Source organism: Arvicola amphibius, chromosome 7, assembly GCF_903992535.2.
Source record: "Arvicola amphibius chromosome 7, mArvAmp1.2, whole genome shotgun sequence".
In the NCBI taxonomy this organism is placed as follows: Eukaryota; Metazoa; Chordata; class Mammalia; order Rodentia; family Cricetidae; genus Arvicola; species Arvicola amphibius.
The window spans coordinates 31,119,953-31,147,845 of NC_052053.1; the positions used below are offsets into that span (position 1 = coordinate 31,119,953).

At 45.0% G+C, this 27,893-nt stretch overlaps 1 protein-coding gene across 1 annotated transcript; it reads right to left on the bottom strand.

The window, feature by feature from the left end:
- Nucleotides 1–986: 986 nt before the first annotated feature.
- Nucleotides 987–26,945, bottom strand: Lypd6 (LY6/PLAUR domain containing 6). Its single transcript, XM_038338153.1, has 4 exons — nt 26,814–26,945; nt 18,922–19,020; nt 2,944–3,074; nt 987–1,154 (listed from the first exon to the last, which is right to left on the bottom strand). The coding sequence occupies exons 1-4, from the start codon at nt 26,929–26,931 to the stop codon at nt 987–989; spliced, it is 516 nt and encodes a 171-aa protein (XP_038194081.1). The 5' UTR covers nt 26,932–26,945.
- Between the last annotated feature and the right edge of the window lie 948 nt (nt 26,946–27,893).

Sequence of the window (27,893 nt, forward strand, 5' to 3'; positions counted from 1 at the left end):
CCTGCAGGCCAGAAGAGGGCACCAGACCCCATTACAGATGGTTGTGAGCCACCATGTGGTTGCTGGGAATTGAACTCAGGACCTGTGGAAGAGCAGTCAATGCCCTTAACCTCTGAGCCGTCTCTCCAGCCCCACAAAGCTGTCTTTTATTCTGACGTCCTCTCTCTGACTAGATTAGCTATATCTGAATGGAATGCAACACAGAAAACAACCTCACCGCACTTCGCGAATTTGTAGATGCTCCTGGCCCAGCTGGGATCCAGGAACTCGGGAAGCAGAATTAGTTCTCAGGGCAAGGCCAAGCTCTCCAGTTATAAGAAGGGATAAACTTCCTCTTGTGGGCGCTCATTTCATCATGAAATCTTTCTCTCGTCACTTCTACAAATACAACAAAACTTAATTGCCTTTTTTTTTTTTTTTTGTCCCTTACAAAGAGCAGCAGGAACGTGTTTCCCTACGTTAAGATAAGAAGGCTGGGGAAATGAAACTGAGCAAAGTACTTGCTGCTCTTTTAGGGACTCCATCAGAATCTCAAAGAAATTATTCCATTTATTTTTGGATTTAAAGTTTTAAAATCTAAAGCCACAGGCGAAGCTGTGATTTGAATTAAGCTAGGGGTTCTTTCCTTTTCCTGAAATCTTATACCACCTGCATCCATTGCTCTTTCTCCTGCAGCTCACGCATGGCTTCGGGATCAAGAACCCAGACATCCATAAATGCAGAACTCTTTCTTGGAGCAAAACCGCAGGTTTGTGGCACAGAAATCAGGGTCTGTATCGGGGACAGGCTGACTTAGATGGGGTCTTGGTTAGGCTGGAAATGACTGCATTGAAGCAACGCTTGTTCTTTATGGCAATGTGAATGCCTGGCAGGGATGATGTCCGGGGTGCTGTGGTTGCATCCTGTCGCTACCGCCAGGCCGATGACTCATGCATGACTGCGGGCCACAGGGAAACCCACAGAGCTACGTTTGGTGGAGAGGGCTGCTATAAGGTGAGTCCGAGCCACACCCACAAGCAGGACACGATCACTGACACGCAGCGTGGGTGCCCATTTGTCTGATTTATAGGTGACGTTGTGGCAAACGTGGCATCAGTCTCGTTGCGAGGGAGCGGCAGATTACAGATATTTCCTTCACAGCAAGAGGTGCAGATCTGAAAGAAAGAAAGAAAGAAAGCAAGGAAAGGAAGGGTGAGCTGAAGCCAGCCTGTCTCAGAAGGAGGCAGGGCATCAGAAGAGACAGTCTGCCTCCTGACAAATGAGAAGTCTGTTCTACAAAAAGAACGGTGCCTGACATTCAGGAAGGGCAAGAGCAGTATCCCATCTAGAAGCAACGTGCTCCACATGAAAAATTCCAGCCTAAATTTCAGGGAACCTATGTTCTGTTTCAGGCATCTCACCTGCCCTAACTGCTAGGCTTCACGGTCCTCGAAGGTGGGAATTATGAAAATTGCCTTCCTTCCTCAAAGAGGCTCTTCCTGACAGCAGAAAATAACTCTTAAGAGGGCAAAACTTCCACTTTTAGATTTTTCCAATGAGGATAAAGTGGCAATGACTAGGGTCCTGTGAACCTGAATGTTTACCCTCATTAATTCTATGGGTATAGTCAACTCCACTCTCTTGAGTGGAAGACAGCTGAAGGGTTTTTATTTATTCAATTACGCTTGCTTTATATTGCTTTTCCCTTGAAGCCTATGAAAGAAGCGAACCCAAGGATTAATTGGCAGAAGTTATTTGGGGCCAGGGCTCCCTATTGTGTTGACCAGCAGACTCAACACCACCAACTGGGGGCTTGTCAGATGTGCAGAATCTTACACCATACCCAGAAATGGAGGGTTAAAATCCGAATTTTAACAAGATCCCAGATGAATCAGATTCATAAGGTGGTTATTATCCTATAGTTACTACTAGTCAGGAGAGAGTTAAACCTTTGGCCACAACCAACATGAGTCCCCAAAATAGCTGAGAAGAGAGACCAGAGGCTAGGGGCAAGTTTAAATTTCAGCCCATCTTTCTCTTACTAGCTGTGTAACACAAGCAACTGAAAACACCTTCATGTTCCCAGTGCTCCTCTTAGGAGAAAAAGATCACAATAATGCCTGAGAGTCACGCACGGCTTGCTGGAGGGGGTCAGGTAATGACCTTGACTTGACCTTTCTTCAAATTAGTAACAAGGAGGCAGGTGGTGTTTTAATTGTTAGTGAATCTGAGAAGTAGCTTAAAAATTGTTTCTGCTTCTAATGAATGAAAGCCGCCCCTGATGGCAAGGCTGTTCCAGGGTACAGAGAAAGGGAGTTTCCCCGAGCCCCAGGGAAACCTGACAGGTGGGCAGATGTCAAGTCAAGGCCCAAGTGCGCGAGATGAAGACCACAGAGTCAGCACTGGCGGAATGCAAGGACAAGCAGGATTCCAGGGATAAGCAAAGCTGGCTTCTTTATAGTCTCCCTCCTAGACAGCCCAACACTCACTGCCCACATTACCCACAGGCACCAGCTAGTGTTTAAAGGGAATAAATCCACTGGAGTGGCTTTCTTATCATTTGCGGAATGATTCAGGTGCCAACAGAGAGCTGCCCTATACTGGGACCCCAAGAATGACATGCAGCCTCGCTCGAGAGAAAGTTATCAAACTATACTGCCTCCTGCTGCCTCAGGCGGAAGACAGAGTATCTGCCACGTGCTACCAAGATATGTTTGAGTGGTCCCCGACCTCTCCTTTCAGGGCTCTTCTGAGGGAAGAAAAGGCCTAAGCTACTCTTCACCATCAAGGCCTTGTACATCTTGTCTGCTTGTCCTTTGCCCGGCTACACGCTGGTATTCTCCTAAAGCAAACAGGAAAACAAGTACATTTTCACAGCCTATGTAGGGATGGGTGGGGGAGATCTGTTAATGAGCCCTGGAGAATCCAGGAAAGGATTATGTAAAGTAAAATGCTTCCTCAGACCTTGTAGCCTTCATTCTCCGAGTCTCGACAGCCCGTGGCTAAGCATTCCTCCAGTGGGGCACAGCGCTTGGTGACAGAGATGCTGTTTCCTGTGACTTCCATGGTGTGCTGAGTGTAGCAGTATCTGGTGTCTGTCAGGAGAAAACAACCCTTCGTTGAGATGGGAAATGTGAGTCTTCTCTGACGGAAAAGAACCCAGCAGGCTGTCTTCCTGGACGCCCCTCAAATTCATTTTACATGAAATGCTCTAAATATAGGCACCAGAGGATGGCGGAGGGAACCAGATCTCGAAGGAAGTAGCTCTCCCAACACCCCCCGTCAAATGACTCAGATGCCAATGAAGAATTTTCCTAAACAGGGGACCCCAATACTGAGACAAACCTTCACTTTTGGAAAGCTGTCAAAAGAAGCTGTCTCCTACTTCCTTAGATGACAACTCTGAGTGTCTGCCGTGCTCTCCCAAGGTGATTTTTAGGAAGACATGACAGTGCACAGGATGGACACTTCCCGCTGGCAGAGGGATGGCCTTCTGCAGAACGCTGGTCTCTCTGTCCATCACAGTCCCCCCCAAAAGCAAGACGCGATAGCATAACTGCCTTTCCACACATTTTACCTTTGCTCTTATTTTTCTTTTTAGGGGATGAGAGGTTCAGAGGATGGCGGCTCACAGGTGGTTAGAGCTGTAGTGGTTTTCAAAGGGAGTGATCTAAGAGAAAAGTTGGGGGGAGGGTGGTAACAAGAGGCTTTCGGAAGATGGAAGATTATAGCGGTGTGTGTGTGTGTGTGTGTGTGTGTGTGTGTGTGTGTGTGAACTGTTGGGAGTCATGCAGCCTAGCCTCTGATTAGCATATGACGACCTGTCCAGTGGGTGTCCTTTGGGCAAGGCACCCAGGGAAGGGAAACAGACTCAAACTCTGACTTGGAAGAACTGGTAGTCCACGGGACAGCGTAGGAATTTACAAAATTCATACAGCTTGCCGGCTCTTTTCTCGATCGTTGTATTGTGGATTCTTTGGGCAGTTTTTACTTCTCCTTTGTCAGTCACACATGCAACAGCTGTAATTTCCCCTTGGAAATTCTGTTCTCTCTTAAGTATTTTCCCCTAAGATTCAGCAGGGGTTAATGCTTCTTGAATCTCTTATCTTGGAATTACTAACTATAGCTCCTAATCCTGGGGACTTTTCTGACTCAATAGAGACAGTTGGGTACATATGAGTGCCTTATCAAAGGCTGCCTTTTACAGAGAGATTGAGACATGGGACCCTCTTGTAGAAAAGGGAACTGTTGCAGACATGAAAAAAAAAACTGTTTGGGTATGAATATTGTTGTCCTTAAAGCACTGTACCCGTGTCTATTACTTTTGAACCGCAAGTAGCTGCCAGCTGACGTAAGTGCTGCGAGATCAGGGTGCGTTCGGCTCGATATCTAGTTAAGCCTGCAAAAATGCTGAACTCTAGAATACGACTTTGTAGGGGGTGGGAAAGTGTATTTGGGAAAACATAAAGGGGAACAATGGGGTCTTTCATAATGATTATGATGTATTACTTAAAATACGATATATTTCTTTTTTTTTTTTTTTTTTTTTTTTTTTTTGGTTTTTCGAGACAGGGTTTCTCTGCAGCTTTTTTAGAGCCTGTCCTGGAACTAGCTCTTGTAGACCAGGCTGGCCTCGAACTCACAGAGATCCGCCTGCCTCTGCCTCCCGAGTGCTGGGATTAAAGGCGTGCGCCACCACCGCCCGGCCGATATATTTCTTAAAAGTCAAAAATAGGAGCCAATAATAAAACTGTTCGTGTAACCGTGGTAAGAAAACCTCTATTTAAGTATAAATAAAGATGGCCCGAGCCACTAGGGCCACTTGAGAGCAATCTACCTGGCAGTCACAATTGTTCCTTGTGACTGCCCCCACGTCCCCATCTCAGGACCTGAACCTGAGCTGGAGCCCAGCAGTGAAGTGTTCCCATCTAACATCAGAAGAATTAGAAACGGATCCATTTTGTTGGCAAAAAAAATGACTCTCCACAAAAGAACGAACCTGGCCCCCAGAACAGCCAGATGGAGAATGTTCAGGAACAAGCCAACCCTACAGGTCTCCGAATCTGGGAACTTCTATTTCCCGTCCTCTGATCTCCACGCCCCTCCGGCAGAGGAGAGCCACGGTGGTCGTCTACAGCCCTTCTTCATCCCGGGAAGAAAGTTTGAGGTTTCTTCCAGGGTTTCACAGAGAACTAAAGAAAAACGACACACTGCCCATGTCGTTATTTATGGCCCGCAGGCGGCACGCAGCTCCACGAGCCTGGCTGCGGGAGAGTGCTCCAGTCCCCCCTTCATATTACAAGAGATGAATAATTCTCAACAAGTGTCACTTCGCCGTTTTTCATCCGTATCTTGGCTCTCACGCCACATGCTTTATACATTTGGGGTATTTAGTTGCTAATATGGAATTATGGTCTGTGGAATTATTTATTAGGCAATAAAAATTTCCCCCATCAGATTCTGTCATGATTTTGGCAGCTTTTTATCAAAGAGCTAGTGTTCAACGAAGAACGCATAAGATATTAGGTCCCGGGAATGAGCTCATATCTAGACCACACTGATACATCTCGGAAATCATGGAAACTCGGGGGCTTAAATGTCTCCATAGGCATGCTCAACTCACAGGACCCAGAATCACCTCTGAATCTGACCAATGGCAACTCCTTGCCCAGGGTGACACTGCTGTGGATATCTTTTCCCTGTCTGGGGTGCTGTCCCCACAATGCACCCCAGAATTCTGTTTCCTGGAGACGGTCAGACCCAGGCGGTCTCCAGACAGCTCAGGGTCCTGTGGAGTTCTTGGGGATTAGGGTAAGTGAGGTCATCTGGGGGTGAACAGTTGAAAGCATTACACCTGGCAAATTCCCCCAAGCCCTGGCCTCTAATTAAAGGTGGAGGTGACTGGCTATTGGATGAAGAGCGGGCAGGTTTGCTCATCTGCAGGCTTTAACAAATGAAGACCAGAAGCCTGAGAGATTTACCCCATCTTCCGATGAGGACGGCTTTACCTCTCTGGCATCAGATGATGGACATTTATGGCTGTGATGTGTATGTATACCTTTTCCACTCCCACCCCGACTTCAAATGCTGGAGAAAGCAATAAAAGCAGGAATGTTCTTATCTCCTGGCTCAGATTCATGCTGGCAACTTGAGCAGCTGCCAGAGGCTGTGCAGCTAAAAATGTAAATGTGTACAGTTAACATCACACCCAGATGGAAGAAGTAAATCACTCCACGCTTCAGTGTGGGAAACTAGAGGTTTGTTCCTCAAGTCATGAATGAGCTTGGTCGAAATAAGCCTTAAGATAGCAATTGGTAAACTGGACCCAACCACTTTTTCTTCATCTTTTTCCTCATTAATTCATCAATAGGAGGTTTATGCCTTCAAATGCCATGTGGTTCCAGTTCTCGCACTGATTCAAATTTTTTTTTTCAGGAAAATATGCAAAACCCTAACACCTAACAAACCAATTTTTTGTCTGTCTGTGTTGAGAGGAGAATGGAGTTGACTGAAAATGCCAGGAAAGAATTTTTCCTGGAACACCATCAAGCGCAATCCACGAAACAAAGACAGGTTGAGAACACCGCCATCGCCTCCCACGGTAGAGACCTTCACGCTGAAATAGCCGTTTCTCAAAGGCATCCACTCCACTTCTTAGCTTGCAAAGCCCTAGGTGAGTCATGAAATGTTAATGCAGAAAAGGGTTCTGCAGTTAAATATGGGTTGGAAGTGCTCAAATAAAGTTGAAGTGGTTTCACTGGCGCACATTTTATGAGCGCCTTCACTATGAGCCATAATCTGGGATCTCCAAGGGTGTGTTGGGGCTCGCAGATGGAATTTCCCCGAGCAGAACCAGGTGAACCACAGGCGGCTTATCACTGAGCGGGAGCAGCCATCAAAACTGAGTCCTAGTCACAGAGCATGGCTCGCTCCGCATCCTGAAGAACCCTGGAGTTGGTAATGAGGGTATATGAGAATCGAGCCTGCTGATAACTTCACACTAAAAGGATTTCAAAGGCTTTTATCTAAAAGATAAAAGATGGATTTGAATTTCTACCAGGTTAGTTCAGCCTCTAAAATCTCATAGTCTGCAACTGCATAGAATTCCCAGAGGTTGGGAAGCCAAACTCTTCGACTCATGGTAAAAGTCAGAAATGGAAAAGACAGCTTAATCCATAACTGAAAACCACAGAGTGTAATTTTTACAACTCTCTCTGTTCGTGTCTCTGTCTCTCCCTCTCACTCCTCAGTCACATTTTGAAATTTAAGACCAGTTCATAGCTAAAAGCATTTTCAGTAACCAATATAGTTTCCAATAGAAGAAACTGCTTCAACAGACTATACCAGGGATTATTTGCATTAAGCCACGACATATGTTTGTGTCAGAGAAAAACGCTTCCTCCGAGCTGCCCTGTTCTGTGGTTCTGCTAGTTTGGGTTTTACACAAAGATGTCTAATTTTTACAGCAATACCAGGAAACAACTCCTCGGGTGCAAGAAAATGAAGGCGAAGCAAAGAATTGTAACAACAGCCTTCCAGATTCTATTAGAAATCAAAGGGCTGGTGGCCCCTGCCTGCACACCGCTGCTCGGTTTTTTACTGTGCACTCAGCAGCTCCCATCTGCATTGCTGGCCAGGCAGTGACTGCTCTGAGCACCCTAAGGTGCAGGGCCTCTTTGCAGTCCCTACTGGACTGTGAATCGCCTCTCTGGGATTTCCCACCTAGACTTCAGACAGGTCTTCCAGGTGGTCTTTGTCTCTGGTCTTTTCTCTTCCAATGTTTGTTTTAACCCGAATGTAGACCCTCTCTCCTGCTTTGTCCTTGAACCTCTTTTCACTCACGTGACCTCATCAACCTTCTGATCCCACACCTTTGGTTTCCTACTTCTATTTATGTCCTGGGCACGGCCAGTGTCCCATCACGCCTCCCATGTGTGCAGAACAAACAACAACATGCCTCCCCCATGATTCTCTTCCCATGTGTCAATCTCTGGAAGGCACCACCTGGAATGTGACACCTCTATCGTCCCAGAAAATGTGAACCAGACACACTGGAAGCAGCTCAGATTTCCCTCCAAATAGGAGCCTCTAAATTCTCTGAAATGCCTGCATAATATATTTCCTACTGCAAGATTTTATCGCTTCCTGGTCTGGGCCTGAGTAAGTCTAGGAAATTGACAAGTGTGTACAATTTGAATTCCCTTTGAAGTAATGAATATGTATGCTTACTTAAAGAACCTGGAGACATCGGCTAGATTGTTAGGAATATACAGATGAACTTCCATACATCTGCCTCCATGCCTGATACCTCGGTCATTCCTGAAAACAATCTCATTAACACTTGACAAAAATCTAGTAAAATTAGGCCTCCCTTACAAATCTGATGTCATTCAGTGTGGAATCGTTCTCACGTTCACATCAAATGGTGTGAACTGCTGGGTGTGTGGATGTCTCTTAGACAGGAAAGCAAGAACAGGAGCTGGAGGTGGCAGAAAGCTGACAGACTGCAGATGCCTGGGCAATGCTTCTCAACCTTCCTCAAGCTGGGACCCTTCAATACAGTTCCTCATGCTGCGGTGCTCCCCTGCCATAAAATTATTTTTTTCGTTGTTACTTCATAACTGTAGTTTTGCTACTGTTATGAATCATAATGTAAGTTTCTGTGTCCTTTGATGGTCTTAGGCCCCCAAAGGGGTCGTGACCCACAGATTGAGAATCACTGTTTCCTTCCCAGCACACCTGTTAAGCTCTGTGGATCCCTGAGATCCAGCTCTCACTTCCCCTTCCAGTCTCCTCTCTTCCTGCTCTCCAGATTGAGTACTTTCTATGGTTCTGCTTTCAAAACACTGGCTCTCTCATTTGATGCTGTGACTCTGCTGGGGTACCCGCTGGACATTTTTATTTCAAGCACATTCTGGTGTTTTTTTTTTTCAAACAATCAGAAATTTTCATTTGGCTCCTCTCAAATTTTCCCAATTTCTTTGGTATTTTCAGGGTAATTATAATGATTGAAGCATATTTTTTGATTGCCATTGACTTAAATTCCTCATCAGGTAATTCTTTATCTCTACCTCAGCTTGGTGATCATTTGTAATAGTTGGGATCTGTAGTGTCCCTCAAAAGTCCACACGTTAACGACTTTTTCACCAGCCTCTTGTGTTACTAGGAGGTCACGGAAGGTTTGAGTGAATGAATTGTGTGAGAGTTAGGTCGTTAAGGCATGTCTACCTCTCCAACCATCCCCGCATACCACCGCCATTGTAAGATGAGCAGCTTGTTCTACCACAGCTCCCAGGACAATGAGCAGCTTAGCTGAAGGCCTGAATTCAACAGGGCCAACTAACCAACCAACTAACCAAGTAACATTCAAACCTCCAAAACTGCGAGCCACGGTAAAGCTTTCCTGGGTTTAAAGTTAGTTGTGTCAGATGCCCGTTATGCTCTCCGTTCAATTTGAGCCCTTCCTGGGATGCTGGATGACTTTTAAACTGAAATCTGGACATTTCTATGTGATGCTGTACCATCATGAAACCTGGCTTGAGATTGGTGGGCTGATCAATGCTCCCCACACAGGCTTTACAGATGCTGTGACGAGTATGGGGTGGGGCTTATTGCCAGTGGGTGGAGCTTATTGTCAGTGGGTGAGGCTTATTGTCAGTGGGTGGGACTTATTGCCAATAGGTGGTAGGAGGCAAAGTTCTGACTCTCCACCCAGCTGGTTTGTACAGAGTCCCAGATGGAGTGGACTTAGAAGTCTGAAGTCTACCATCATGGTTTCTGCTAGCAAGAGGGGGATACCTCATAACTGCCCAGAGAGAATAAAGAGTCCATTACTTGTCCATCTCTGCAACCATTTTAAGAGGTAGGGTTAAAGAACTCAGTACTATTGCACGAGTTCTAGTTGGTATGTATTAATGAGATTCTTAATCTCAGGGCCGTGGGTTCAAGCCCCACATTGGGTGCCATTGTGTAATCAGAGACTGCACTTTTACTTTTGTTTCCTGGCTACCCAGACTCAAATAATCACATAAAAACTATATTAATTACAACACCCTTTAGCCAACAGCTCAAGTGCATTCCTAGTTGGCTCTTACATCTTAAATTAACACATTTCTATTAATCTATGAACCACCATGAGGCTGTGGCTTACCAGTAATGTTCTGGCATCTCTCTCCTTCGGCAGCTATATGGCATGTCTTTGACTTTGCCTATTCTCTCTCTATATCTCTGGATTTCTTGCCTGGCTTTACTCTGCTGAGCCATTGGACCAAGCAGCATAATTCATCAAACAATAAAAGCGACACATATATACAGAAGGGCATCTCACATTACAGTATAGCCTGCCATGAACTGAAGGGTGGACTCTCTGGTCCCTTCTGCTGGATAGTGCAGTTACAGTTTTGTCTGTGGTGTTTGCTGAGAGTAATGGTTCTTACACAGAAGTTTCCTGTCTTTCTAGGCTCCTTCCCGGGCTGCTCGCTGGCAAAAGGATGAGTTTGCTAGGGTTTATTGTGTCAGTGATACTTTGGGTTTATTCTTCAGCTCCAAGTCTAGAATGAACACCTGGAAGTCAACCCAGCACTACTGTTCTTCAGGTCCTGAAGGCCATAGCTACTTTGCAGTTTTCTCTTTCTACACCTTTCAGAGTTGTCCTTTTCTTTTTGGTTCCTCTATAATGGTCAGGATTTTATTTGTACTTCATAAGGGAAGCAGAAAAGGGCATTAATGTCATCTCTCCAGAATGAAAGCATCAGCACTCCTGGTATCACGGGCTACGTAATTATACATAGGAGAATGCTTTGCTTCATGCACAATAAGATGCTTAGCCATCCATATGACCTTTTCAGGCCAGATGGCTATGAGGAACTCCATAACCAATCCTGTGGTGGGCAGGATCCTGGTTGAGATCTAGCTACTGTTCTGGATGATAAAGAATAGGGTTCATTCTTGTTGGTGTCTACACTCCTACAACATGTGACATATCCTTGCACAACTTACCACATGCTCAATATACTATGAAGACCGATGTAGATATGGGAAGGGCCATGTCCAGCCAAGCTCTTCTGCTTAAAGCTTAATCACATTAAAACACTTAAATTTAGATCCGTGATATCTGAAAAATCTCTACCATGACTGTACTTTGAATGATCTCATCTAGTTTATTTAGCATTTTTATGAGAACTGTAATTCTGTACAGTGTAGCCACTTGGGGAAATTATTTGCTAAGATCTACTAAGAGAGTATCCATGTAAACTCTGTCAACATAAGTTACACACACACACACACACACACACACACAATGCTAAAACGAAATGAAAGTTTTAGCATAGTCACAGAGAACTATTTGTACAAATAACAACTGGAGACTACAGAAAGGCCCACTGGTGTCAGAATAAATAAATTATGGCACCTAGTGTCTATTCATACAACAGTAAGAATGAATGGAATGTATTTTTCATAAGATAAGTATACCTCACATAACACTGAGCAAAAGAAATCAGAAAAGTAAGAAGCCAATGCAAGGTAAAAACTGATCTATATTATTTGAAATCAGTATGGTGCTATATTAGTTTTTTAAGACTACTATAAAAGCTACCAAAGAAATGGACTTCCACTGAAGTTTTTCTTAAGTTTTGGATGCTAAAAGTTTGGTGTTGAGCTTTTTTCTGAGGCTGTGCTCCTTGGCTCATAGATGGCTTCTATGTACCCTACCCCCTCATCTTTACATCACCTTTCCCCAGTGCCTGTGTGGAGTCCAGTTTCCTTTCACAAGGATACGGGATCAGCATTTACCTGACTGCCTTCTGTGATCTTAATCACTGCTTTAAGACTCTTATCTCCAAATAGTCACATTCCCAGGGCTGAGGGGTGAGAATTTCTATATGGGGGTGGTGAGGCATGCCTCCTCCAGTAACAGTGACCCCTTGGTTGTGGGAGAGGATGGAGACAAGCACAAGAGAGGCTTCTGAGCTTCTAGAAAAGGGTCACTTCTCAGTGAGGGCTCCACTTCCGTGGCACGTTCCGTTTGTGAGGAGGGTTACACTGGTTTACTCTTCCGTGTACATAGCCCACCGTAATTCAAAATCAGTAACGAAAGGGCTCTCCCAGTGAAAGAAACGAGACTCATGAAGGGGTGGGCTGCCCACCCTTACGGAAACCTACAGCCGCTGGTATCCAAGTATCAGGTTATCTTCTTGGCTGTCCCGCTCTTATCAAAGGATCTGGAGGGATTACCTGAAACTATGGGTTTTCTTCCCCCAGACAGAACTTAACAGTAAACAGGTGCTCATCAGCCCAAGCAGATACTAGTCGCCTTTCTCTTGAACTTCTCGGGCTAACTGTCAGAATACCCCTTCCCTGTTTTCTCAAAAACAGCAACCATACTTTTTTTTTACTGATATATTTTATTTGAGACAGATCTATGTAGCCCAGGCTGCCCTTGAAGTCCCTGTTTCCTCCTGCCTCTCAAGTGCTGGGTCACAGACGTACATCACCAAGCTATGGTCTACACTTCCTAGTGACGGGTGACACATACACATGAGGCCTTCAATCACTGGAGCTCAGCAAGCATGTGCTCGTTACTGGGCAAGGACCCACACGGTATCTGGAAAGGTTCATGAACAGTAGCGAAGACTGACAAGATGCACGAAGCAGATGCCACCCACCTGACACTCTTCTCACACTGTGGCAGAACACTCAGTGTAAGAATCTGGGAAGAATTTATTTTGGCTCACGGTTTGAGAGAGGTTGTTCTATCATGCAGGGAAGGCCAGGAAGAGTTCGTGGCAGTGGGAGTGAATAGCTAAGGCTGCTCACATCTCAGCGGATCAGGATGCAAGAGGCCAGACCAGAACCAGGTCCACTCTAATCCATAAGCCCAGCACCAGCAGCTACCTCACTTCCTAAATACTCCAGAACTTACCCAAACAGCCCGCTAGCTGGGAACCAACTGCTCAAACACCCAATTCAATGGAGTACACGTCACACTTGTAACCACAGCACCACCTGAAGCCACCAAACAGAAAACATCTGGACAAAACCATTGTGAATTGGAGTAGGTTTGATACTCTTAATATAATGTTATTGTTGCTGCTGCTGCTGCTGATGCTACTACTACTAATAATAATTTTACTTAAGATAAAAGAACTTTTGGGTTAAAATATCTGGATGAAATAGTTAATATCTAATAAAATTATCTACAATATCTAATTATATATCTACTATCTAATTATATCATATATTATATATAATGTTTACACACACATATATATATCTATGTATATATGTATGTGTACATGTATGTATGTGTGTGTATGTGTATGTATAATGAAAGAAAAATTTGAAGAATTTTACTTGCTGAGGTAGCCACTCTGGTATCAACACAAAGAATAAACTTAAAACGATAAGATGCAGCTAAAACTACGAAAGTCTGATGAAAGTTTCTAGAATACAGAGGATCTGAAGAGTTAAGGAAGCAAAGAAGAGGAAAGTCAGGTTGGACCTGACTTGGTGGTCTTTCCGTGGGCATCTGTTAATCCAGAAACCCACAGGGGCAGAGGCTGGGAAGCCAAGCAAAACCTGCTGCCAACAGGTAGAGGAGCAGGGCAGAGTTTTAGTCCGTGTCAGGGGGTTGGGATACACAAACCCAGTTTGGAGCTAGTGGAGCAACAGAGAGAAAAAGTGAGGCTGACAGGCTCAGAGTGGAAGTCAAGGCTGGCAGTTATTCATACTTAATATTTAACAAAACTATGGAGTTCTAGTTTCTGTTGTTTCTGTCAATAGAAAGTTTGGCTAGCATTGTGTAGCCAATGTTTGTGTGCGCAGATGGTGCGAGTTCAAGAACCTTCAAAAAAAAGCATAAACAATCATTGGGCAGTATTTGGTAAAGCCAATGTTTGCCTGCCCATGCCCGTCAATGATACTTCCCGAAGAGACCTGTCAGGAATTCCTATGTGCGGGTACCAAATGACAGAGAAGAATATTAATGCTCTTCAAAACTGGGCACAGTCCAAATGTCCACCGTAGCAGAAGAGATCAATTTTTCCTGTAATCCCATAATGATCTAAACATCTGCGAGAAAGACTAACTTTACAGTGCACAGAACACGGTAACTCTGCACCTACTACTGTTTGAAAACAAGGATTACATCCCATAGAGTTGCATTTACACAGAATTGAGTGGCCCTTTCGGAGGTGGGATGTAATGATGGAGGGATCTGTAGGGTTTCACGACTTCACAGAGGTGGTAGACGTTCAAAACCTCAACTTGATAAAGATAATGAGGTGTTCACTTAGGATTTTTCCTATGTCCGTATTTGAACATTCAAGATATCTTTAAAATTGGCCATTTAAGACCCTCATTGATCATAGCAGTACCATGAGAAGAGGGAGTATCTAAAAATTATCTCATTCCTTAGCAGCCTGGGGTGCTGGATAAGATACCTTTGTAGACACAGAAATGAACTCTCTAGAAAGGGAAAGATCCCTAGAGCACACACTGAATAAGATCCTGGTTTTCCTACCCTGGGAAGTTTCAAAGCCTCGAGTTAACATGCGATCTAGAGATATCTTGATATAAATTAAGGTAGACGCCTTGGAGGACTATATCCTAAATATAAAGTTGCCTAAAATAAAGAAGAAAATCTCATTCTTATTTTAAGTAAATCAGAAAAAGAATGCCCCAAGGATTGGCCTGTCTAAGAAGTGACGGAAATAAGAAGCCTTCCCTAGAAATAGGGCCCTCTCTTCACTTAAACTGGGATCTCACGTCTGTTGCCCACTGTACCAATGTCCCCACTAGACTAGCATGCAGAAAGAGCCACCAAAGGACATCTTCACTGATTCAATTTCACAAGACAACAGTGTTCAGCCGAGGAGCTGGAAGCAGAAGAAACATTTCCCATCATAGCATTTTCTTCTGCTTTTCTATCAGATTTTGTCTTGGGGGAGGCAGCGACACTTCCTCATGAAGGGCCCAAACATGCCCAGGTTAGGTTCTCTGAATTGCCATTTAACCCACAGACTCTTAATAACCATTGATATAGTTCTTCTCTCAACAAAGAGATGGCATGGGCAAAGATGACTGTGATCGAACCACACGAATCTCACTGCCTATTTTCTATTCACTGTTCCTTCAATTGGTCTCTCATATAATAGATCTCAATATCTTTTTTGTTTACAAAAATCAAGAAAGAGCCGCCAGGTATGAAAGGAGTGAGATGAAATTAGAGGTGTAGCAGAAGACGCCACAGCAGGAGTCGGGAATGGAGGGCTCTCTCTGGAGCAGAAATTACCATGAATCTGCAAGTGAGAGAGGAGGAAACTCTTACTTTCTCTCACTCTGAAAGGACGCTCCAGTGAACCTGCAGCAGGTAGGCTAAGCTGCCATTGTTCCTGCTGAGAGTCTAGTCACTGCCAGGCTTCTTCGAGACACGCTGGACCAGTATGGAGGCACAGTCAAGTGTGTCAACTCCATCCGTCTCAGATGGATACTGTGACATGCTAGACCCACGGTTCCAGAGTCCAGCTTCTGAAAGCTTCAGATTTAGTCACCCCCCCCCCCCAAGCAACTGGGTGTGTGGCCTCATTCTACACAGACAAGATCAAATGCTCTGCCGGAATCAGGTTTTTCACCTTCAACCTTGTGATGACTAAAACCTAGCTAAGCGTGTCACAAAATAGGCACGCAATGACCCAGAGATGCCACAGGAAACATTGCATCTTTTTCCTAGCAACCTCTCAGCAGCCCTCACTAAGCCTGTTGGTCACCTCTGGTCACTTTAGGCTAATGGTAAGAAGACAGCAAAAATGTAGGAAGACTGAGGAACCCACATTTCAATAACATGGTTATTAGTTTTATTGATAGAAATTCACATAACCTAGACATAGAAACACAAGAGTCTTGTACTTGCACCTCTTCTCCGGCTTAGGTGTTGAGTTCCCACCCCTCACCTGAGGCTCAGAGGTACTCAAAAGGGCACTGCTGCAGTTTCTGGTGTCTATTAATTAGTCTTTGATATACACACACTCCTACTCTTAGGCCAGGTCCTCCCCGTCTGTAGGGCACATATGGAAAGTCCAGTGTCCACACCACTGCCCTGCGTGACTTCTGGAAGAGTCGTCTCCTGAAATAGTCTAAATCCTTTCCCTAACTGGAGAATCACACAGCTTCCCAGGATTTAAGGCCAGTTTCACAGGGCACTTAACTTTCACCTGCTGTGCCTAACACCTGATACAGTCAGATCTTATCTCCCAGGGTAAACTGTCTCCTGCTCCTAGAAAGAAGAAACTAGATTCCTATCTTCCACTGTGTAATTGTCCCAAGGGCCTGGCCTGGCCCCTTTATGTCACGGACTCAGAGTGCAACTGTATTTGTCCCCACGCAGTTGCGAACAGCAAGATAAAAGGAGAGCTTCCGGAAAATGGGGAAGGGATAGCCTCCGTAAAGACCTTGTGTAAATACCTCTCAGCTGTTCCAGTTATCTGGAGTTTGAAGAGGGAGATTCTGATCCGAAAGAAAGCATCAAGACAGGGCTTTCTCTCTTCCTGGAGAGGTACTCCAGCATGGTGCTTCTGGTCACCTGCGTTTCGTCCTCTGCGACCGGGAGGGATTTGTCTGCTAAAGTCTACAGATACTAGTTCACATGCCTTCCTGTGCCCTGTAAGCTCTGCTGGGTCCATCCTAAGCAGCCACGTGCTGCTCCTGGCTGAACGCGTCCTCCAAAGTTCCTCCACTGTAACCGATTCATCAGCATGAAGAGGTGGAACTCCAAAGAGGTGAAGTCAGAAAGGTAAAGCCGACCTCATGGGTGGGGTGGGGACACCTTATAGGCCTCTACAAGGTGGCTTTGCTCCTTTCCATCTGGCCGTACATAGTGAACACATAACACCTGCTCTCCCTGGGAGGTCGCAATAAGAAGGGCGCCACATTGGAAGCAGAGCATCAAACTCTCTGGACCCTGAACTTTCCAGAGCCTTGCTGTTGGACTGCATGGCCTTCAGAGCAGTGGGAAATGAGTTTCTGGTTCTTTTGGTTTTGTTGTTTTGTTTTGTTTTGTTGTTTTTCAACTTCCTGAGATTCAGCTATCATGTTCTAGCAAATGACAAGGTTAGAAGCCAGTTGGCCAGATCTATTCTAGTAGGAGCCAGCCCTAAAGCACATCTTTCTGGATTTGTCCAGAGTCACTGTTGACAACTGTCAATTTCTGATGCAAATTGAAGCCCCTCAGGGAGCTTTTCAAAATCACTGTCCTTGGATCCACCCACGCCAGTAAAAAGGCGACCTGTGGGAGGGACCTCAGGCACCAGTGCTACCAAGCATTTCCTGGCCTGGTTGCGACGTGCAGCCACTTTTGAGAAGCAGGGGTTCAGTTGGCCCTTAAACAACTGATCCCAACGTTCATCCTGCAGAGCTAAAGTCAGAACATAAAAACACTGCCTCATTTTGAACAAAGCAATGCCCGTAGAAGGAAAGGGACAGGGTGTGGGTTACCAAGGTGGCAAGACAGCTACCTTATGATTAAGCTAGACTTCACCGGCATCTCATCTTTTTCTTGTCCCCGTAATTTTTTAAGGCCCCCTGACATCACTACCTAAAATTCAACAAGAGCCTAGAAATGAGAGGTTTCCCTCCTAGGAATTAAAGGAGCCTCCAGCAGTTCTCAACCCTTTACTGGTGCGCAGAATCACCAGGCATAGTGAAAGAGATACCTGATGCAGGACAAGAAACCCTGAGCCTGGTTCAATTTGTGTAGAGCTGTGGTCCTGGATATGGCGGCGTCTGCTCACATGGTGACGCTTTGGAAAGGCAAGTCCTCAGGCACATTTCAGGACTGATGGATCTGCCAGGCAGACGAGTCACAGAGTAGGCTATGGTAGCATCCCCCTGTGCTGTGATAAACCACAGCATGGGCAGTGGTCTTGCTGCAGGTTGAAAGCCACAGGCACAGGCTGAGCATGTATTTTCAGCAGGTTCTCCTTCCAGAAAGTCCCAGGAGAAAGATCAAGGTTAAAGGGTTTGAACTGCTTGTCTCTGTCTGTTAGGACTGCCCCAGCTCTCCCAATGCCAGCCTACCATGAACAGCAAAGGGACATTCTTTGCACTGGATATGAGAAGTCTTGCCTTATGTTGAGAAATAATGAATGCATTTATTGTATTCATCATTCTAACATATATGAATTAAATCTACAGTGGAAAGCCTTCAATGCCAAGACAACTGTCAATGGAGTACCCCATAGTCCACACATCCCACCCCCACTCAACCAGTCGACTTTCCTACAAAATAAAACAGTCAATTAGCCATGACCTCACAGCCGGATAGAAGCATCATTTTCACTCACTAGGAAAAGAGATATAAATAGGATGTGTCTTCTTTTCCCAGTGAGCATTTTGGTCAAAATTTCAAGCTTTAACTGCAGTCCATCTCGTCCTTGAAAGAGAACTTAGCAGTTGAAGAGGCTCAAGGTTTTTTTTTTTTTTTTTTTTTTTTTTTTTTTTTTTTTTTTTTTTTTTAATGCGGCAATGGCATTTAGAATGTCAGCTTTCACAGTCTCAAAATGTAAGACCGTGGCAAGACAGGCAATAAATGAAATCTTTACATGAGCATCGATTCATCCTTTACATGAAAGAAGCGACTAAGGATGAAGGCTTCAAAGAGTGGCAAACAAGCGGCCCATTCTCTACTGTTCCACACTTGGCTGGCCCCAGGGTGGAGACGTCTCAGCTACCTCCCATAGGGCTCCAACTATGCTTCATGAGAAAGGGAATGATGGTATGGGTCCCTGTGTATCTGAGAGTCTTGGAGGATAAATTATGCATCTGCCCTAAAGATCTGCCGATAGCCTCAGACAAGAGGAGCAGTTGCGATTCCAAGCATGTCCCTGGTCTTCAGGGCCACTCGCTCTCAAGCGCTCTGGGGACCCAATCTGTCTACTGAGACTTTACCTCGAGGACAGTAGATGTCAGGAGCCCAGCGGTTGCATTCATAATTGTCTGCTGCCTTCTCACAGGTGAAGCATTTAAATCCACCAGGATATGGAGTGGCTGCAAAAACCAAGAGATTAAAAAAAAAAAAAAAAAAACAAAACAAAAACAATTTCAGTCAGACAGAGCAAAGAATCCTGTAAAGTTAAATATATTAATTTTTAAAAGGGTTCTCAAGATCTCTTGGAGGTGGAAAAAAAATTAAAACAAAGTATTTTATGACTCAGTATTTTACAGCAGGAAATTTACTCCTGAGACGTGAACACTTGTATTCACACTCAAAAATCTGCATACAACTACCCAGTTGGTTTCATTTAAACAGGTTTCTTACTTCTGATCTGGAAATATGAAATCTAAAAATGCTCCCAAATCTGAACCATTTGAGCAGCTCTCCAAATTGCACACCTAACCTCATGTGACCAGTTACAGCACTGAAAGGACTGTGTAGAATTCCCTCCAGCGATGTGCAAAAGTCTTCCAGGCTATTTACAAGGCGTATATGAAACTAATAAATGTGACCTTGGGACTTTGGGCTCATCCCAAGATATTGCACTACATACATATAGATACTCCAAAATCCAAAAACCTTTTAACACCTGAAATATCTCTAGTCCCATGCACTTCAGAGATAGGACATTCAGCCTCCAGTGACCCAACCTGTAAGGATCTCAAATGTCTATCAATAAGGGAATGGGTTAAACAAACTGTGGCACATCTATACTATGGAATAGCAGGCACCGACAAAAAGGAACAGATTGTTAGTATTTTCAACAAGTTTAATATATTCCCTTGGGATTACTGTCAGAGAGACCAAAAAAAAACCCAGTCAAAAAACCTACATATTATATGGTTATATTCATATTACTATTTTATTATTTGTATATCTATGCATCCATGTATGCATGCATGTATGTGTGTAGACGTATGTATGTGGTGTGAATGTGTGTGTGTGTGTGTGTGCATGCCCAGGTGCCACGGTACGCACATGGAGACAGAGGACAACTTCCAGGAACTGGTTCTTTCCTTCCACCAAAGTGGCTTTTCCTGGGGATCAGACATGCGGCAGGTCCACCTTGTCCACCCACAGAGTGCTTGGGACCATTTATCAACCTCCTCCGACATGACAGAATTTGGAATGGATGACACGCAGATGCAGATGAGTGGCTACTGGTGTTACAGGTGGCCATGGGCGGGTACCCCTTGGAGAGGAGGTGTGGCTCACAATCCCAGCAGTGCTCTCTGACCTTTCCCATCTTCTCTCCACGCCTGTGCTGTGCTTCCTGCCTTCCTCCAAGCACCACTTGTTCTCCGCCCTGCTTGCAGGCTCAGGCTGGGGAGTCACCTGAGAACCAGGCTCTGGAGGTGCTCCAGACACCAGGCGTTGTCAGCACAAGGCAAAGGGTCAGCAAGCAATGTCAGCTCCCCTCCCCCCCACCCCCAGGGTGGTCTTCTGGTTCCCAGTCCTTTGACTCTTGTGCTTTCAATGGCCTCTTACCTGGAATCATTTGCTCGCCTTGTGATTTAGGTCTCTGCCTTCTCTAAACAGATCCTGAGCATTTTAAACATTTGTAACGGTACCTGGCTTCACTGAAAGCTGCAGGCATTTAAACAGTGCATCTGCGGGAGCCAGCAGCTCGCTCTTGCAGATGGCTGTGCCCGAGGATCCCACTGGTTGAAATAATCATCTCAGGGTAAATTTCATGGCCCACATGGAACCAATTAAGTACGTTACCAAAAATAAATGAAGGAGAGGCAGCAGCTTAAGGCCAGAATTATGGTCCAGATAAAACTTTGATTTTTCACCTTGCCCCAAATAGCTGCCCATTCGCATACATGACTGAAATATTTCAGAAAATGGACTGCAACGGTGGTACCTGGACTGCAGACTGGCTGCAAAGGATGAGTCACCAGACCTTTCTATGGGCCCGTGAGAGTCCTGTGATCCCTCTGCTAGCTAAACTCATTTAGAAATAGGTTAAATATAAGGGTATGGGTCACCTCCTAAAATAATAAAAAACCTAGAGACGGCCTGCAGGCAGCCCAGGAGGGAACTGTACCACGGGGAAAATGTTCTCTGGCACATCACAAAAGCAGAAGGAAATAATTTCCCGAAGCATACACATATAATTAGTAACCCCCCCCCCCTTAGCACCTAGAAAAGTCTTTCATATTTTAACTGAACAATTCTGTGTTGGAATTAAAAGGAAAAAACCAGCAAAGTTTCAGAGTCCAAAGTCATTCAGGGTTATATGGGCTTTTTAATAGGTTTTACAAATATCATTATGAGAAGAAAATCATGCCATCCTTCTAGGAAATCATGCTGGTTTGCTACATTAGAAGCAGTCCCACTCTTAAGTTTAGAATATTTAACATACGAATCACTTTAAGGGGTAAAAATTTAAAATAGCTTGTAAAATTTTGGACAAAAAATGAATATAAAAGATTTGATAAAACCAGCATTTTTCAAGCAGTGTTCTTCATAGTCATCAAGGTTTGTGACTGTAAGCTAGCCATACCACTTCAGCCCACGTGACTCATTCACTGGAACAGCTGATTGTACCCGTCGGTCACTGCAGCCAAAACAGTTCTTGGCTGGCTTGTTGGATTAGTTCTGCCTGGAAACTTTTCCATCAAAGAGATGAACTGAAAACCTTGAATAACGACTACCCAACTGCTCCATGAATATATATATATATACGTGTATATACATACACACATACATACATACATATATGTGTATACATATACATATACATATACATATACATATATATATATATATATATATATATATATATATATATAGTCACTGAGAACCAAACACTCATAAGTTGTTGTGTTCCCAAACCTGGATTAGCTCATTGACTTTTCAAAATGATCTTTTACAACACTGATGGCATAGTCAATTAAATACTGCCACTTCTTACGTAACTAAACCCTTACTTACTCTGCAATTAACCCAAGGACATTGGACTCTGAAGAGAAGCAAGAGCTACAGCACTATGCAGCAAAATGGAGCTTTGTTTCAAACCGTTTCTACCCAAATGAAGTCATCAGCAATTGCTACTGGTGACTGACCAAATGCTCTCCATTTCGGTCGGTTTATTATTATTTATCTTATTTTCAAAATTTTCTGTGCATGTATGGCTGTGTGGATCCCTTGAAAGCCTAGTAGCTAAGGAGGCCAGCAAAGGGTGTCAGATCCCCTGGAACTGGAATGACAGATGATCCTGACGTGTTGTGTGGGTGCTGGGAACTGAACCTGGGTCCTGTGGGATAACCGCCAGCGTTCTAAACCACTGAGCCATCTCTCCAGCCCCTGGTTGGTCTTATTTAAAAACCTATGAATCCACGGCTGTTTGCATCCTCAAACACTGCAGCTTACTATTAGTTTACAGAAATTTTTGTTGATAGTTTGCTTAGGGAGCCAATGAATGGCACTGATTGCTGACAAATCATTGCAAGCATATTTGACTTTAATTAACTACAGTACAGTACCAAACAAATGGAGAAATTATTCCCCTCCGGCAATACTTCACCTGACTAAGGTCAGCAGATGAACAACTATCTCCAATAACTTGCTAACTGATACTGCATCTGATAAAGAGTTTATCCCTCTTTTAACAGACAGGGAAAGAGGTCCCTAAGATGTGCTATTTTCTTCTTTCCTACTTCAAAGCCTTACAGAGCAAGCGGACTTCAGATCCTGGTGGCCCCGGCTGTGAATGAATCTAATTTGGCTCTTGATCACAGAGTTAATAAGCTTAGTGCACTGCATTTCAGGGCATAAGGCCTTGGTCCCTCAAGAGAGGGCGATTGTAAAGAAAAAAGAAACACCGGAGTGCCCAGTTACTTCCTGTAAGAGAATCTGTCCATTAACTCGCATGGTCAGCCCTAGTTCAAGTTTCCATAACTCGTTTGTAAAGCATCAGGAAAGATTTAGCCTCCTCGCCCACTCCACCACCCCCCCCCCCTTGGAACTTTTGCCTGGACAAAGACCTTCAGTCAGCCACTGGGAATGTGCAGAAAGCAGATGGCTTTGCAATGGATGCGGATGTGCAATGGGCCTGCTCTCGTCAAATTAGTTTCCACTGGTTTTAGAAAATGGGTAGAAATAAAAAAAAAAAAAACTCTAAACATCTAATATTATCTGTCCTGCACATTAATCTTGCTGGTAGAATTCTGACCTGAACATTTTTCTAATAGGACATACCTTCTGATCCCTTTCTAGAAGTCCTCTTACTCTGTAAGACTCAACAGAGTGCAGGACTGTGCATACACAGTCTTGGTTCCCCCTGTGGGGCATAAGCAAGTTCCTGCAAGGACAGAGCTCTTTGATGCACAAAATGATGAAGAGTTCAGGACATGCATGCAGAGGAAAATTGGATTGTTTTCCAGGAGAGGTTTCTACGCTACAGAAAGAAACAGAGGCCAAGACGGGGCACAGTCATCTTATTAAATTCTCTTGTGTGACATTTGACCGAGTAAATAGCTCTGTTTTTCTTAATATTAACTCTCATTTGGGGGATTTATAATTAGATTTTGGTGATTTAACCTGAGCATGGAAAGAAAAACCAGCGCTTCTCATATTAAAAAAAAAAGAAGAAGAAAGGCACATACAAATTATCAAACAGAATGTTCTGGAGGACGAGTTTGAAATCCACAAAGTGTGTTTCTTATCATACATGGAAACGTCAAAGATTTGGAAAGCAGAGAGCAAAGGAGATTAGCAAGGAGAGGCCGAACCTTCCCAGCCCAGGTACCACCAGTGATGGTTGTCTGAACCAAAATACAATGTTCTCAAGCTCCTGCAGCACCGTGTTCTTCTGCAGACAGATTCTGTGTTTTGCTATATAACATTAATAGAATCTGGCTCACTCACTGACCCAGAGAAAGCTGCTTGTACCTCCACCTACAAAGGGAGGCGGTTGTGTAAATAATTCAAAATCAGACTAATTCCATGTCCCCCTCATGTATTTTTTATGGCCAATGCTCAACAGAAACTTTGTTTCTGCTGGATCACTCCATCTAAGCATGAGCGAGGGCTCAAGGGCAGAGAAAGTGCGGCTCTTTAAAAATCCAAAGTGCAAACAAACACACTCAAGACACTTCTGATGGAGTCTGGAGAAACGTGAAGTTAACTCTGATCTGACTTGGGCAGAACAACCTCAACTTCTACAGCCCAACAAGAATCCTCACAGCCTGTGACCTGTGAGGGGACCTGCAGCTGGTGAGTTTATCTAGTTCTGCTGCTCACAGTCAGCTAGAAACGACTTCAACCATTTTTACGTTTCAGAATCAAATCAGAAAAGCCCATGCTTCCTATTCAGTTAACATAGGTCACATGACAGAAACTTACCTATTACCGTACTTTATTGTATTTGGGACAAGGTGTTGCTGTGTGGCCCATGCTGGCCTGGGACTCACTGGGCAGCTCAAGCAGTCCTCAGCCTCTCCTATGTCAGCTCCTGAGTGCCGGGATTACTGCTGTGTGTCATCCTACCTGGCTCTCCTAAAGAGCGGATGTGATTTCCCCAGTAGAATGTCAAAGTTCATCCTTCGAAGACAACAATAACCAGGGGCCACCCTCCCCCCAGGCACTCAGTAGCCATCCCAGGGAGGGAAAAGTAGTGCACTTTGTCCTGGTTTACATAAACTCATTCCCGTCAGTTTTCAACTCCCATCCTCTATGTAGCTTTAGAGGAGACCATGGAAGGACGAGCTTGTGATCTGAGTCTCTCACTAACGCTGACAGAGAACGTTAAAGAAGCCAACATTCTGGTACTCACTCCTGAAAGACAGAAACCTGGGTCTTACAAAGCCTGGCTGTTTGGGGCAAAGAACGGAATGCAATGTAGAAAGCAGGGCAATTATCAGAGTGTCTTCTGCTCAGGTAAATTATCAAAACAAAGATGAAACTACCACGAATTAAGCAGTCAGATAAACTTCTCATACAAGTAATCAGTAGGCAGATTCTGCCAGTGAGGGCACAGGTGCAGGAGGCACACTGCCAGTGAGGGCACAGGTGCAGGAGGCACTCTGCCAGTGAGGACACAGGTGCAGGAGGCACACTGCCAGTGAGGACACAGGTGCAGGAGGCACACTGCCAGTGAGCACACAGGTGCAGTAGACACTCTGCCAGTGAGGGTACAGGTGCAGAAGGCACACTGCCAGCGAGGGCACAGGGCAGGAGGCACACTGCCAGTGAGGGCACAGGTGCAGTAGGCACTCTGCCAGTGAGGGCACAGGTGCAGGAGGCACTCTGCCAGTGAGGGCACAGGTGCAGGAGGCACACTGCCAGTGAGGGTGCAGGTGCAGTAGGCACTCTGCCAGTGAGGGCGCAGGTGCAGGAGGCACTCTGCCAGTGAAGGCACAGGTGCAGTACACACTCTGCCAGTGGGGGCACAGGTGCAGGAGGCACTGTGCCAGTGAGGGCGCAGGTGCAGGAGGCACTCTGCCAGTGAGGGCGCAGGTGCAGGAGGCACTCTGCCAGTGAGGGCACAGGTGCAGGAGGCACACTGCCAGTGAGGGCACAGGTGCAGTAGACATTCTGCCAGTGAGCGCAGAGGTGCAGTAGACACTCTGCCAGTGAGGGCACAGGTGTAAAATCCTCAGCTGGTTGACTAAATCCTGACAACAGCAGAAAACCTCTCCACTGTCTATTGGGTACAGGTCTCTGCCACACAGATATTATTCCTGGCCTATAAAACGATACTATGACGAATGTATGATTTTACCAGATTAGAAATAAACTAACAACGTCCCTTGCATTGCCTGATAACTTACCACAAGCTCATGGTCAGTGCTAAGTTCCCTATGCATTATGTTATACAATAGTCACAAAGTCAGGAGGCCAGGGGACAGCTGACCTAGTTGCTGAGAGCCAAGGTCAGGTGTACTCCAGGCCGCTGGGTGTCCCACATGACATCTCCCACGCTACAGGAATTAACATGCTAGGATTGTGGGCTGAGGAAGTCCGAATAGCTGCCTCCTCTTTGCACACTGTATGATCTTCAACAGAAAGGGCCATATTTTGATCGCCTGTGTGCCTTTCACCCCCATCCCAAAGCTTTCCGTGCAGCAGACAGTTAAGAAGAATAATATACTTTGGGCTGAAGTCCAGGACACACAAATATATTCAGCTCTCACCACCACAAGGGCAATACCGAAGAGAAGTCAGACAAAAGCCAAAAGAGAACATGGGTATAGCAATGAGGACGAAAAGAGGAAGCCACACTGCTGTTTGCCAAAGTGTAGTCTCAGGGTATCTGTGGTAGAAGGACCCCAAATTCCTGCTGGAAGCAAGAAGCACAAGCAAGAACCCTGATAAATGCAAACCAGAAGCTGGAGGCAGGAATCTGGTGCACTGCTGTGAACTCCCCGAAGAATTCTTAACCATGGGAAATCCAAAAGTCCAGGGAATAGGAAGCTGTGGGAGGCAGTGATGTTTTAAGTGAGGCAAGGTGCCAAAGAGAAAGGCCAGCTATATCAAGCTATAAAGGTCTAATCTCTTTACAAACAACGCACCTCCTGGGATGGGCCAGTTCCCTTTGATATCTACCTGAGAACCGACAGAGCCAAAGGGAAGGGTATAAGGAGTCAGAGGGATGTGTAGCGGTCAAAGAAAACAAGCCTCATCACCTAGCTCAAGATACAAAACAAACACCCTGTGGAAAAGAGGGGTAAAATACAAGTCAGCTTTTATTAGCAGCTATACCCCCAAATAAATCACCCCATGTCTCTCCTGCATTAAGGTTGCTTTCCACTGGGCATGCTTCAATTCCTTTCTAGCCAGAAATGAGGCTTTTATTTTTTTTTCCAGACAAGAGAACAAATAGAAAATAGAGTCTTACTTGAAGGGTGGAGGTAGATTATGTCTTTCACTGTGAAGTCTCGGGATTGAGCAGCTTTCAGACAGTCGGCCAGCAGGCTCAGCAGCAAGAGCCAGGCCAGGGCTGGGCTAGGCTCCATGGCAGACTGGCGTGTCATTCATACAGAGGGCCTCAAAGTGGGCACTCGAGGCGATGAGAGAGGGCCTGCACCTGAAACGGGAACACAGACTCATCTTGGTATCCAGCAGGAGACGGAGCAGGCAGCCTGGTTGATCTTGGGTAGGTGAGATGAGCTGGGGAGAGACGGCACGCTGGGCCCAGGGAAACAGGTGCCAAGGGGGCGAACCTTATAGATGGTAATTTCAGAGTACTTAGAACATTCCAGCCTGAATCTATTCTTAATCAAGCTGCTCCTACTGGTAGCAATCCTTCCTAATATCCAGCAGAGATGGTATCAGGAGAGATTGAATTTTAATGAAATCCAGCTATTTTTGCCAAGAGCCCAGGGGCCATGTGCCAGAAAGCAACAATAAATAAGTCAGAAGTCAGGTGCAAAGCTCAGAAGCTTCTCCTCAATTATGGTGTGGGCCAGGAACCAGGTATCATCCTCTTTGAGTCCTAGCCCACCATTCCAAACTGTAGGAGGTAGACTAGATTTGGAAACGAAATATAGATAAGTTGACATTTTCCAAACCCCAAAACCATCTCAACAGCACAAAATCTCCTGAATGGAACCAACATTTATTGGTGAATACTGCTGAAGGTGTTTGCAAAAAAAAAAAAAATAAAATAAAATAAAATAAAAATACTGGTTTATTCCAATAGCCCTATGAGGTTGCCACTCCCATTACCCCATTCGGAGTGAACAGGTCAAACACTAAAGGCCGGGACTGGCTTCTACTTACAGTGTAGCTTTCAACTCTGCATTTCAAACACCAGCAGCAGATGCCGTGTTCTACCTAAGAACGGATGATTATGGGATTGAGTTGCTCCTTCGCATTAAGAAGCCATCTACTGCCCTTTATTCTGATTCTGATTCTCGTGCACTCGGAAGGGAGAACAGTAGAGCCCTGTGCAGACTGTTCAGCTCATGCAGACTGC